Source organism: Larimichthys crocea, chromosome IX (genome assembly GCF_000972845.2).
Source record: "Larimichthys crocea isolate SSNF chromosome IX, L_crocea_2.0, whole genome shotgun sequence".
Lineage (NCBI taxonomy): Eukaryota > Metazoa > Chordata > Actinopteri > Sciaenidae > Larimichthys > Larimichthys crocea.
Window position 1 is genome coordinate 1,603,106 of NC_040019.1, and position 14,281 is coordinate 1,617,386.

Genomic DNA, 14,281 nt, shown 5'->3' on the forward strand with positions numbered 1-14,281 from the left:
CGTGATCATTGTTCACGATTACGAACAAAGGTTTGATCTGCTACAATGCATGCTACAAAACCTGAACGATTAGAGGTAAACGACTGCTGTGAATTAAAAGTGAAAGGTTGTCTCTCTTACCTTTGGTGCTAATATTACGACTGATCCACAGTCTCAGGTCATCCAAGAGCTGAACACATTCATTAGCAAGAACACTGTGGCTTTCTGAGTCCATCTCGAAGCCCAGATCAAACACTGCGAGCTGCTCTGCTTCTGCATTTGCTGACCAATGCCAGGAAATAAAACGCCCTTTGGTAAATGAGGCCTCCCCTCCCTCTGCTCCTGTGCATTTCCTCTCTGCAGGCCACCACTTCCTCACCGAGCACAATCACTGCCCTTCAACTTGCCACTTAAATTCTCACCCAAACACCGCAGAACTGACCTGACAGATTCCCACTGAAAGGATCATAAAAAATGTACGACTCAGTCTTTTTCAGCGCTTTTCTCTCATTGCTTTCCGTGCCAGACAAGCCTCTTCATCCCATGTTGTTAGGGTGACTCGACAGTGCTCAGTGTGTACTTTAACTGTCTGTTTGATTATATCAGAGTTGTATGAGGGTGCCAGATAAGTGCTGGCCTTTGGTTTAAAGCTAAACAAAGGGAAACATGAGGATTATATCTCTACGTGTGCATTTTCCTGTGTTGTTATCCAAACTTCATTTCGCATCACACAATGGACTGCATTCCTGGGAGAGAACACTGTGAACCCTGCGCACTAATATAAGGTAGGTTTTTCTAACACATGAGTTGTACATGGACTTACCTGTGAGAGATGAGAGAGGGGAGTGAGGTCGTGGTAAACCTGAAGACTGACCGCTTCCTATCAGGCTTTTTCTGTTGCTCGTTCTGCAGCTGTAAAAATCACAGAGTCGAATATTAGACACGAGAAACAAAAAATCATTTATATAACTGACTGACAGCAGGTGAAATCTCAACTTGTGTACACATATTTGAATTTGAATATGTTATTTGTACTCAGCCTTAGTGTTGAGTATTGGCTAACCCCTCAGACTTGATATTGTTTTTGTCAGGTGTTATAAAAGATGAAAATTTATCACGTACACAAGGGTAAAAAAAAAGCAAGTTTAGACCTTCAGAGGAAACATTTTCTATAACAAAGTAACTGCTGGGATCAGTCAAATATCATGTGATATTAAACCACTAAGATTTAGACACCCCTGAAATGTTTTACTTTGAAAATCCACAGTCTAATCCTAATTTCAAATTACAGCTTCACTTCCTAATGACTTTAAATTTGTCCCAACACTTAACATTGTAATTTATTATCTTTATTAGGGCCCGAGCACGGCACGCTGGGTCGAGGCCCTATTGGATTTCTAACGCTGAACGACGTTTAAAAGTAAATCGCATTTTCGACGGCACGCATCCCCTCGAAAACTCCGGAAAATTTGCCTACCCCCCCCAATGTCGGGCGTAAAATTACGCATTTTGGGGGTCTCGCACATGGACGTACGCAAATGGCTCGACAGCGCCACCTAGATGTGTGTTTTCGGAGGGGCCCCTCGCCACGGTTTCATCCACATGTACGAAATTTGGAAGGAGTATGTAACATACCGAGACACACAAAAAAGTCTCTTGGTGACCCGGGCTACAGTGAAGCGTACGGCGTCCAATTTTTGTCAAATTTGGACTTTTCTTGTTTTTGGGGGTCATTTCCAGGGGTCGCATTTGAACGAACTCCTCATAGGGATTTTACCTCATTGACTTCAAACTTGGTAGGTCTGTTCATATAGAGTTCCTGAGTGAAAGTTATCAAAATGATGAAATTTGGCAAAACTGTGTGGGCGTGGCGATCCATAAAAAGATTCAAAGAAGAAATCGTCAGGAAGCACCTTCTCAGAGCTGTCTGAAACTTCTTGCGGTCATTTCGACGTGCGAACATGTGCGAGGGCCCGACCATCGCTGCTTGCAGCTTTAATTATCTTAATAATTATTAGCCAGTTACCTATATAATCTAATGTCACCCTTATCGGACTCAGCTTTGTGTGTAGAGCTAATTATCAAATGTTAGGATGTTGATGTTTAGCTCAAAACCTCTCTTCAGGGTTCACAAGTCACACGATGTCAAAGTCAAACATCTGGACTCCCAAAGAGGAGAAATTGAGCTTGAACAGAGTCAGTCAGACTCTGTCCTATGAGCTTTTGTGATTTCAGAACTTGACATTACTCTGTTGCCATTAGTTACCGAGGCTCTGACCACGTCTCTGTGTGCCTCGCTTTCAAAGAGCGGACAGGAGAGCAAAGACCAATTTCGTTTCCACCTTGTGTGCACCAGCTGCTGTGACAAGTGAATTTCCTCGGCGTGGGATCAATAAAGTCGATCTACCTTATCTTTAAAAAAATGAGATTTTCAAAGTAAAAACTCAATTTCTTAATATTCTGTTTCTTGCTTTGGCTGTTTTAAACTTCCATAAACATCTACAGAACACCTGTAATGCCCGACATCATCGCTTCAGTTTTGTAACACGTCATCCTCTATGGAGAAACTAAATAAAAAAGATAATATTGACTGTAAAATCCAGGCTGCATTTTAACCAATCAATCCTGTTCTAAGAGGTCATCATTGTGGATGCAATATCAATCTTGACTATCACTTGTAAACGCCGCCTCGTTACACATTCAATCACTGGAGTAAACGGTATCGAAGCATCAAAACAAGACACAGAACATCTTGCAGATTGTGTGTACAGCACTGAGTGAATGCTTTCTGTTTGTTAATACAGGACTGTGACTCACGAGGAGTCGCTGTGATCAACAACATGTGACTCATGAAAGTAGCCCAGTTTTTAACCTTGAGAGAAAAAAATGAACTACTTCAACGTAAAAAAGAAAAGAAAAGAAAAAGCAGCTTCGGTGGTGAACGTCCCGATTAGTCGTGGGTTTCTACGTTGAAAATGAGAGGCCGTCGGTGGAAACACATGAATGATGAAGAACATGAATTCACTTCAAGGTCAGAGGCTCAATGACATCCTGTTACATAACCTCCTCGGAGAACTGAACCATTTCCAACAGAATATTTAAGATGCTGTTCGATTTCAATCCTGTGCGTAATACAAACACAAAAACAGACTGATTCTCCGCTTTCTGTGTGTGTGTGTGTGTGTGTGTGTGTGTGTCTGTGTTTGTGTGTGAGCTCTGCTCCTGGATTCTCATTGCCAAACTCAAATGGTATTTTTTTTTGTTTTCTACCTTTATTTCTTGCTTGGCTGAACCACTCTGGCATAACAAGAGTATTTTTTCCAATGTCAGCTTGTCTGACAGCAGAAGCACTTAATTTTGTTTTCATTTCATTTTCACTCTTACGTTGTTCCACGGCTGAGCTGTTTGGCTCCATTTTTATTTTCAATTTCTGTTGTTTTAAAACGCCAACATACTTATGCATGCAGAGCAACTTCGATCTGTGATTGAAGAGATTGTTGAGCTGTTACTAAATGGGTTGGAACGAATAAATTAGTACTTATTGTTGCTAAAACTAAATGTATTATGTTGTGGGAATGTTCTGAAATGATTTACTGTCTTCATTGGATCATATCACGTCGATTTCATGATGGCAAATTTAAGGAAATACGCATGTTGTGTCTTGTTGTGCTACACCTTTGCATGCACTATAGCCACTTTAGAGAAGTGCTGATGAGAAACATGAAGAAAACTTTAAATTACACCAAACAGAGCAGCCGGTTTGTGTCATGACGAACTGTGGAGGCTGAATTAAAAGCTGTTTTTCTGTTATTCATGCAAAATGGAATATACTGCTTTTTATCATATAGGTATATGACTGTTCCCGTTTTCTTTTTGTTGCTGTTTATTTGTAAAAACCTTTTGTCTTCATTGTCAGTCTTCTCACATGTAAAGTCATTTCACTCATTGTCTGATCTTACTATTGAATTTCATTGTTTTCTTGATACTGTGTGAGTCTGAACTGTTTGTTTTTTTGTTTTTTACCTCTGCCAAGGTTGTTTGTTTTGTTCGTCTGTCTGCAGAAAACCTACTGGCCTGATTTTCATGAAACTTGGTGGAAGGATGTAGCACGAGCCAGCCAGGAGAGAAAGAGGATCTGAATCACGGGATGGTCACACAGATTATTTTTTACTTTCGTTAACACTGCAGGACAATTATAATACAGATATAAATAAGGGTTGTGCCTGCAGACTTGCATGTCATAGATGACTGGACTATTGGCTTTGGCAGAGAGGTGAACTCTGAGTGCACTGTTGTTGTGTTTCTTTGGACCTGCAGCGACCTCTTTGTGGAAGCTAATGGGGATCCAAATAAAGAATAATAAGCTAAAAGACTAGAAAGATCATTTATGAAAAGCTGCACGGCTACAGCCTTTTACTCCAGTGATATACGACTCGTGTAGAAGACAAAGAGAGAAAGGGAGTGTCAGGTAGTCACAGGTGCAGCCCGCCTGTCTGTGCATCGCAGCGTTGATCACACGAAACTATCAAATCCACACGGGCTTCTGCGCTGATGCAGACATGCGTGAGCAGACGGTCTTCATCTCTTTTCAACAGTGCTTGAAGAGCAGCTCGTACAGGTGCCGCTGCAGAGCCCTGCGAGCTTCAATGTCACGGCAGCTATAGTGACGAGGCAGACGCACATTTTCAAGACTTGATAATGATGTGCAAAAAGCACTCGACACTCCGCGCCACGCTCCAAAAGACTTACGCTGAAGGCTTTTGATGGGTACAAATGCAATTACGGCATTCAGAGCGAGACATTGTTCTGCAGCAATCGGCCATCGTCTTGTTTTTCCTCTCGTGAGTTGTTGCATTTAAGGTCAAACCCTGCAGGCGTTCCCAAAACAGGCGACGCTCATAAAAGTTTATGCAAAAACGAACGTCACTATATGAACAGCGGCGTCTCAGTCAATTAGGTTCACTCTCTCATGATCAAAAGTTGTAAATAATTCAGTTTGTAGCCTGCAGATTTGTGATTTTTAATAGATTACAGTACATGTTCTTCAATAACGCGGATGTATTCATGTCAAGACTCAAGGCTGCACCACTTGCAGTGCTAATCTTTGTTAGTATATTTCATATATTGTGTGTTTACCAGCCAAATGAACAAATCAGACATGATTAGCAGGTAGATATAATTTAATACCGGTTAGTGTGTTATGTTTGTATTAGTTAATTGAGTGATATTCAAGAGGCATGTGTGGATGACTTCTGTGCTCATGTTGCTGTCGATGATCCACGGGGCAGCCCCACAAAATCTGATGCATTGATTTGACAATGACAGCAGAGACATCAGCGGACGGAGGAAGAAGCCTCGCTCCTGCTCGGTGGCTGCGCAATCAGCCGCCTAGTGATGTCTAATGACATGATGAATAGATGACAAACAAATAGCGCAGGAACGAAATATTAATCCATCAGCGGTTACTTCGGCTCAGGGCTCTTATGACTGTAAATTAGGAGGATGAGAACTGAGTGATAATGCTTAAAAGGTGCAGGAATAATCTTGAAGTAGAAGATTTAACGTTAATGCACACTGGAAAATCTTTTTAAGCATAGACAACACCTGCTCAGACACAAGGCCTCGAGTAACAACCAGTCACACAAACAGGATTTACTTTTAAAGAGGTGAAGTGCGAGACTTGAACTCAGTCTTCATCTTAGGAGAAGCTACGTGACAAAAGAGGTTGTCGAGGTTTTTGAGGAATAGTCGTTGATTATTATTTGTTCTTGTTCATTTGCGTTTGTCGACTTTAGCAAGCTGCTCTGCATGCAACTAGAAGCTCAGATCAGCGACATGAGGCTAAATAGCTGATCTGTCGTTTGCGTTCAGTCTGATATGACTTGTTTTTATTTTCAATCATAGTCAAAAATCGGATAAATAAACTGGTAACAGGGACATGGAGAGGGAGAGGCAGAGGTGGTGGAGGAGTCAGGGCCAGGTGAGGGGAGGCAGCAGGAGGAAGAGGCGGGTATGTATTTATAAACTTATTGTAACTTTATTATATTCTGACCTGGTCTGCCAACATACATGACCAACAAACTGAGACAAACTGCTCCACCCGACAGTGTTACATCGTTGCTTATGCAAACATTTTTTTTCCAGCGTCTAACTTAAACAATTCTGCCTTTATCTCTATGGCGCCGCTCGGATGACATGTTGTTGACAGCTGCACAATGAATATACAATTGGCCCTCTTAATACCACTGACGCTGCCAAACTTGTTATGTGTTTGTCTGCTGATTTCTGACAGCAGCGTTCGAAGCTCCGCGGTGTGATTTTTAAATATTTTTTTGCAAATGTAATTTTAGGAGCGTGGATTATGCTAATGATGAAATCTCACTTATGCTGGTATATCTGTTTTTTATTTATTCATATTTGTGCTGAAATGAGTGACAAGACGCTTGAAAACACCCACGAGCAAACCTCGCAGAAAACAGCGAGAGAGATTCTTTCACGAGGCCCGATGACTGACTGCAGAGCTGCTTGTGGTTCCTCTGCCATCCTGTTGCTGCCCCATTGTCACGCCAAAATCTAAATCCATCTCCCTAAATCAGAGAGGGAAACCCTGTTTTGACTGAAATCCCACTCATCCCTGTTGACTAGAGTGGTTTCGAGGGCTAACCCCTGCAATCAGGAGTGCGTGGACACCATGCCATGAATCATTTATCACGTACGGGAGGGAGTGAATAATATCTGGTACACAGGTGCTCAGTCAAAGAGGATCAGATTTAACGAGATCTATTTATACCCTCTCACTGTGGATTAGGCCAAGAGAATGCCACACTGCTGCCCAATCAACCCTCTTGTTGCTTCACCCTCTCTCTTCCCATCCCAGTGTTTGCACTATTATAACCCCTTTTAGAGAGTTGAGTGCCACTCATGGAGACATAAAAAAACAAAAAACGCCGCAGGTTATGATGACACACGGGCCGTGTTCATCATGTTCGATGCTAAGCTGAGCTTTGGTAGAAGCACCTCTGTGGCCAGAAAGGCTGAGCGAGGGAGGGCGAGGGGAAACGTGTTGGTATAGTGAAGCTTTAAAAAGGAGGGATAAAGAAGCCCTGGGCGAAGACGATAGGGAGAAAGTAGGCCAGTGTTGTATGCTGTACTGCAGATGTGTGAGATTTCCTGGAACGGATCCATGTGAGATTTAGCAGTCACAGTTAAATGCAAAAATCCTCAACCTCATCAAACCATTGTTGTACTACACATGAAATCTGCACAAGCGTGGCTGCAAAGCTCTTTTCCAGCGACTAAAAATACTTTGCAAAGGTGTTTAGCAAAGTTAGAAACACTTCACGTGTCGTCGTTTTACCTCTACCTTAACATTTGTTTCATATTCCGTATCGACCTACATTACTGTAACCCTTCATTATTACAAAGTAATCTCAATCTGTCAGAAACTATTTCTCAGATTTCAACTCGTGCGCTTATTTTTGGGTGGCGGATGAGCCAGAATAGATAAAAGCCTCTCTCTGATTTACGACACTCCGAGTCCAGATACGTGTGAAATGTCTGATCTTGACCCACGTCAACAAAAAGCCACGATTCATGTTTTATTTTTTTGTACTTGTCAGAGCTGTCAGGTGAGCTGACAAAGCGCAATGCCACATAAACTGCTGCTCTGCGCTGACAAACCCAAATTCAAAGTCAGACATATGACACACGCGCTTGCTCTATTAATAGTATTTAAAAAACGCTGCTTGGATAAAAGGAATGCAATCTTCTGAGCATGTACAGTGTTTTTATAGACTTTTTCAAGTGCTGCGCGTCTCATATTTAACTCGGAAGTAGAGTCAGAGTTAGAGCAAAGTTCATACATGTTGCAATCCCTAAAACGTTCCAGAACTATCACAGAATAAAGTTTGCTGCATCTTCTCTTAAGACAGACTCATCAGCTGGCTTATTATTGAACTGACTGACGTGTCAGATTTCATGAAGTATCAAAATATTGTGTGAGAAAGGACATGATCTACATGCAAAGATCTTCTTCACAGTCAATAATCTAACCACAAACACACAGCAGACAAACACGGCTGTTTTTAATATCCGCTAAATCTGACAGAGGTTTTCAAACGAAGATAAATCAAAAATAAAAATTCATGCGCTGGAAAAAGAAAAAGGGGGTAAAACAGGCTGTATTTCATGTTAAGCTGTTCTGCACTACAAATGGGTCAGGACAGGGATTAAAAATAAATATCAGTTATATGGGCTTCAACCAAACCATATACTTGGCTTAGCTATAAACCAGTGTGTCTACTCATTGTGGGTCACATAAACCAGTTAAAGAGTCACATGAAATATACAGCGTGGTACGAAACTTGAAGCGAAACAAAGAAACAATTAGAGGTGGACAGAAACTGTGACAACAACAAAAACAATGAGCATTTCCACTTCCCAGCTGTTAGTTACTGAGGATTTTACATCCTGAGTGAGGAACATGAGACTGCCAACAACAAACACTCAATCACCATTTGACTGACAAAGCAAATAATACACAATAGGCAAGAAGGGAACACCCAGCTACTTATTCAGGTTGGCCTCATAAAGCAGTTCAAGTGCCCTACTGTAAACACAAAGAAAACAGCCCTCCTTCCAATCACTGGTCCAGGAACTACACAGGGAAATAAGCTTCTTACTCGGGACGGACTGATTTGTAGAGAAGCAGAAATACTTCAAACTGTTTTAAAGGTTACCTTTTGGAGCGGCGCAGGCGTGCGCCACTGAAGAAATGCGGCATGTTAAAGTTGGACAGTACAGTCCACAGGCTAGAATCTGACATTGTGTCCAAGTCATGCCAGAGAGGGAGATGTAACGGCGGCTTCTGGAGACCAACTGACGAGAAGCGGTGGCGCTCCGGGTTCGTGAGGATGCGACCCCCGCCGCAGTCCTGACAAGTACTCCTACAACAGCTCTCCTTAGGTCCAAACTTCCTCTGCACAGGCACATCTGCAGCCAGCTGCGGCATAAACACAGTGGCACAGAGAGGACACGTTGTCCTCCTCTGTCCTCAAATAAAAAAAAGTAATCCAGGGAGGGATCCTGAAAGGCACACACACACACACACACACACAGTGTGTGTGATCCAGGTCAGGTGTTGACAGCCTCCACTGTTGCAGGGATATGACACCTAATACCAGCTGACTTTGTTTTACCGTCTCACTGCGACTGTGTTCTGTATCCCAAACACTCAACCCTGCTCCCTTCGCTCAACATGCTTCATATCATGTAACAGGCATCTACCACTTCCCATCCTGTGAAGGGGGGAGTTGTGAGACAGAGGGGTGCTGCATCATCAGCAGATGCTGCTGTGCACTCGCAGCCTTCACGTACTGGCTCCCCTCCAGAAGTCCGGTGGGTCAGTGTATTAAGCAGGACGTATTTGAAGTGGAAATGCAATGCTTTTGCATGGATTTCTTCTGCTGCTGCATGCACTCCACCCTCAGCTGTTCCCTGCACGTACAGACCAGCCTCATTCATCCGACGGCAGCCTCACCTTAACTCCCATCACCTTTGATCTTTGCAGACAGGCAGCCAAACACAATCCAGATCCAAAGTTTATAACATCCAAATATTAGATTAACAAATAGTTTTGGCTTTAATTGCAACAGAACTGACCTCGGAAAAGGAAAACTAGGTTGGACGAGCTGCACTCGCTCGTGCACCGGCATGCATAACGCATGAAAACTGCCGTTTTGTCAGTTTGGTGATGAATTTCCAGTCTTGCATGCATGTGTGAGAGTTTAGGGTCAAGATGATCATAGCACACAAATGCTCTACCATCATGATGCTATCGCAAAGACCCCAACCTTAGGACCAAGCCATTGATTACTTTTATCCACTGACTATCCTCCACAGGAGAGAGCAAAGTTCAGCCCCGCAAACAGACACTTGGCCGCGCTGGAATAATATGCAGCGATAAGATCGCCTCTGTTAGTGTGTGTGTGTGCGTGCAGAGTCTGGAGTAGCTGTAATCACATGATTGATGGTATGCGTTTTACTTTCACAATCCGGCTTCGGAACATTCATCTTGTCTTATCGAGTTTTTTAGTCGAGAGAAATAGCCACGACCTCAAATGAGCAAAGATAAAAACAACTCGAGTTGGAAGAAAGATTTCCAATAATCTGAGCTAATGTTTAATGTTTATGGACCAGTCGATTGAAACTATTGACAGCAAATTACAATTATAATAATTGTATAATGGTTTAAGTCATTTTCTGAATAAAAAACCCCACAAAAAATAGAAAATGTATTGGTTTTCTTTGTCTTCTATGATCGCAAAAACAAACAATACAACTGAATAATTAAGAAAATCATTGTCAGAATTACAGATCATAATCGTTACTTGCAGCTCTAGTATCATTGTCAGAATTACAGATCATAATCGTTACTTGCAGCTCTAGTCCTAATACTATCCTCTGGTATCAACACGTCTCTGCTACCATGACGTACCACAGCAAATCCAAGAACTACTACACTGTTTGGTGATTATGTTCTTGTGTTTTGCATGGCTTTAGAGGCTCAGTAATTTCAGCAGACACAACAGGCATCACATCCTGGGGGTTTGTGTTCATATATTTGCAGGGATAAAGACAAAAAAGACCACGTGACCACCGAGTACCAGCTCTACTGCCGGCTCGTGTCCTGAGAAAGATAAACAGCAGAGCGAGAGAAGTGTTTCAAAGACGGGCTGAAAGCTTCTCTAAAGGAAGTGCAAAGTCAGACCTGAGGACCATCAGGATGCTGCAGATTAGTCCAATCACTTGCCAAGTGCGTTGCCTGGAAGGGATTCAAAAGCTCAGGAGGAGAGACGGAGAGTGAAATCGACAAAGGAGGAACACTACCATGAGCGCTGGTTCTACTTACATGTACCTCTTCTGTAATAAAGTGTCATCAGAGGCCTTTTTTTTTCCTCTTCTTTGTCAGTATGAAGTGTGTGTCTGTGTGTGCATTCCCTCAGAGTGGCTCAGTCCGTCTCCCCACAGGCCGGTGTGACAGCCTTCACTCTAATTATGGCTCTGCTCCGTTTCTGCGTTCCACATAAGAAACGACGGTTCAGAGGGTTCAAAGTCAAACCTGCATAGAGCAGCATGAACAGGGAGGTCACCACCAACTCATCATCACAGGCAGAACATCTGGGTTACTGTCCTCTTACTGGCTTATAAGTGGTTCTTGGTTGTTCTCGAAAAAGATGTGACATTGGTTTAAGCTTTATTAAGATATGATGATGGCAGTGTGTGCAGTATGTGATGTATATACAGTATTTCTGTGCAGTGATGATTAGAAATCTACAAAAGTCTTTCATATAATCAGGAAAAACCAGCTATCGTGACACATAAAGTGTAGTCCTTTGCAAAAAAAAGTAATTAGCACACGCACCAATCTGTTATCATTCATAAATCCTGGGAAAGGTCAGCATACTTTGAGAAATCACACTCTGATGAGTCAGAAATAAACACGTCTTACAGTAAAAACGGGACATTTCTCTGCATCATGAGCAGGTGACCGATCAAAGATGCCTTAAAGAGGTGGCTGTAAGCAAACAGAGGTTATGTTTACATTCAGTTTCTCATCAAAACACACGGTGTGTAGAGTCCAACAAACATGATTCATGCACTTTCTCATGAATCATATGCAAAGCATCTCAAATCTGAGATTTCAGATTCAATGTTTACATTCATTTATGTTAGCTTCCTTGTCTTTGTGGGCGGTTTCTTGCCCTGTTGCCAGCAGAAGGAATGTGTATCACACCCTTGTGTGCGTGCACAAAATCCACTGGGCTTCCACTTGTAAAAAAAAACTTGAGCATTTAATACAAGCAGCTACATGTTTAACAGCTATGCAGAGACAAACTCTGTTATCGAGGTAAACGAACGCTGCATATCCCTCAAAACATAATCAACTGTTTGACAGAATGCTGACAAGACTGCTGCTCAGCTGTTTCCAGCTGAAGTGCTGCACCGTACTGACGTCAGTATATTTTAAAAGGCCACATTCAGACTGACATTACCTCATCCTGCTCATTTGTTTGAAATGAAGAAAGTCATTCAACACAATCCTGCGAGCCTCCGTGCTCTTGACGAGTAAAGATAGGTGATGTTTGTTATCTGATAACCATGCAAACTCAGTAAACAGGATCTGTTACTTAAACACAACTTCCTGAGTCATATTTCATGTCTCTATCGGCTGTTTTCGGTCTGATCTGGTCACCAGCTTGAATTGGGGGTCATCCTATGGCTACATCTAGTAGTGTACTGCCTATTTCCTGAATAAAACATAATATCTATATAAAAACCTGTGTGTACAAGCATTAAACAAAACCCTGAACACAATATAATGCAATCACTGCAAATACCGACTATAGAGTTGAATCAAAACAGAAAGAAACAGCCTCAGCATTTCTATGTTCACCGGTGAATCAAGGTTTACAGACTGTATGCACCTGATTTGAACACCTGCTTGGATGAAAACGTCCTTGGGATGGTAAAATACTGCAACATCGTTATCAAACGTCAGTCAGTCACGAACAAAGTTTCTCTCGTATGTGGATTTGGTGCAAAATGCTGCTGTCCGATGGTCCTGAAGATGCAGATGGATCGAAACTGCGAGTAATAGGTTACAGCATCATTCCTGTGCACATGAATTGGACCTCATCTCTGGTCATGACACTCAGCACTGCAACACCAGACCCAGTATATTTCTACAGGATAGAATAAAAACTGAAATTGTCAATAAAAAAAAAGAAAACAGCCAGTATGTTCTTGTATGAAGCTGACTCACTCAAACGCCCGCTCCCCTTGACTCTGCATGAAAGCTGCACAGAACAAGAGGAGATCAGAGGTGACTTGGGTGGGTGTTTCATGCTATTCATTGATAGAGAAAATTCTTCTGAGTTTTGAATGAGCTGGAAAAAAAAAAAAAAAAAAAGATTCCAAGCTTCATTCCAACTATTGGCAAAATCTGCGTCTGAATAGAGCCGACAAAACCTGAAAGACTGACTTGTTATCAGTAAACGTATAGACATTTCTTTAAGGCTTAAACTGCTGCAGAAGGATGAGTTCCTTAAGGCTGAAGCATGAATAATGGAAAAACAACATTTCTATATGATCAAGGTTAAAAACTGAACCAGTCAAGAAATCCACATATTTGTGCGGATTGACATTTTATCCAATCAACTAGAAATGACATAAAGAATATTTACATACAGCCACAACAAGATGACGTCAACCTCGATGACCTATTTAAAAGTGACACCCCAAACGAAGCTCGTCCATGAACTCCTGAACACTCCTGACGGCTGAGATGTGGAGTTCAAGCTGAGGACGTGAGGACATCAACTCCTAAAGAAATAATCTCTTCACTGACACGGGGATAAAATTCTTGATGCACTTAATAAATCTGAAGTTTCAGCAGCGCACTCAGACTTTTAAATACTAATCATAAACTAGCCGCTATAGAAGCAATAATCTCGGATAGGAAACCGTTACTGAGAAATCTAAAAGTAGCTTTCGACTGTTATGAATACTCTTCGTTTTCTAAATGAATCAATCCAGACGGGATTCAGACAGATTGAGACCATTCTTCACTTTGATGTGCTGCAAATGCCACAAATCCTACTTAGCACATGAAAGAGGAGCATAAACCTCAGAACAGAGCGAGGGGGCAAGATGGGGGAAGGGGGTGGCACCATCGACGTTATATAAGCACCGTGTCCTCCTGTTTCAATGTCATTTCAATGGCAGATGATTTCAGGAAGATCCCAGCCTTCTGAGGGCGTGAAGACGAGACTCGAGCATGCACGAACACAAAAACAGCCACGGTTAAAGAGTTCTCGCTTACCTCCAAAAATGAAATGCGTGCAGCGGGCTGCACGGGCTGCAGGGGCTAGTGGGAGTGGGGCTCAAGCTTCGGGGAGTGAGGCTGTAAGTTAAATGGAGTGTAGTGAATAGTTGTCCTTTATCACACACAGGACAGACTCATATACCACACAATACACCCCCCCAAACACAGCTCTGACACGTGCCCAGATGAAGACAGCAGCATCATGAAGAGTAATGATCCCTGTCAGATGAGCCAAAATTGGGTTTAAAGAGCAGGTTCCCGAGGAATTTGTCTGGTTCTGAGTTGGGGATGTTGTTTGAGCTCAGACTGAAATAAAAAAAAGACTAAGATTAACCTCCCATTATTCACCGCTTCTGTTATTTAAATCATCAACAGAGAGTTTTCTCTGTGATGTCATGGGTCGAGCCCCGTTTAAAC

The 14,281-nt window shown here is 42.3% G+C and overlaps 1 protein-coding gene across 13 annotated transcripts in view; it reads right to left on the minus strand.

The window, feature by feature from the left end:
• The window catches only part of mast4 (microtubule associated serine/threonine kinase family member 4), a 92,230-nt gene that overhangs the window by 24,732 nt on the left and 53,217 nt on the right, over positions 1-14,281 (minus strand). For 4 of the 13 annotated variants that reach the window (XM_027282308.1, XM_027282307.1, XM_019264950.2 and 1 more), the window contains 2 exons: positions 13,862-13,942; positions 803-891 (listed from right to left, as the gene is read on the minus strand). In XM_027282308.1, coding sequence (XP_027138109.1) covers positions 803-891; positions 13,862-13,942 — 170 coding nt within the window. Of the gene's footprint in view, positions 1-120; positions 262-802; positions 892-8,717; positions 9,045-13,861; positions 13,943-14,281 lie in introns of those variants that run through there. The other 9 variants (XM_019264952.2, XM_019264957.2, XM_019264982.2 and 6 more) reach the window with 4 other exon arrangements.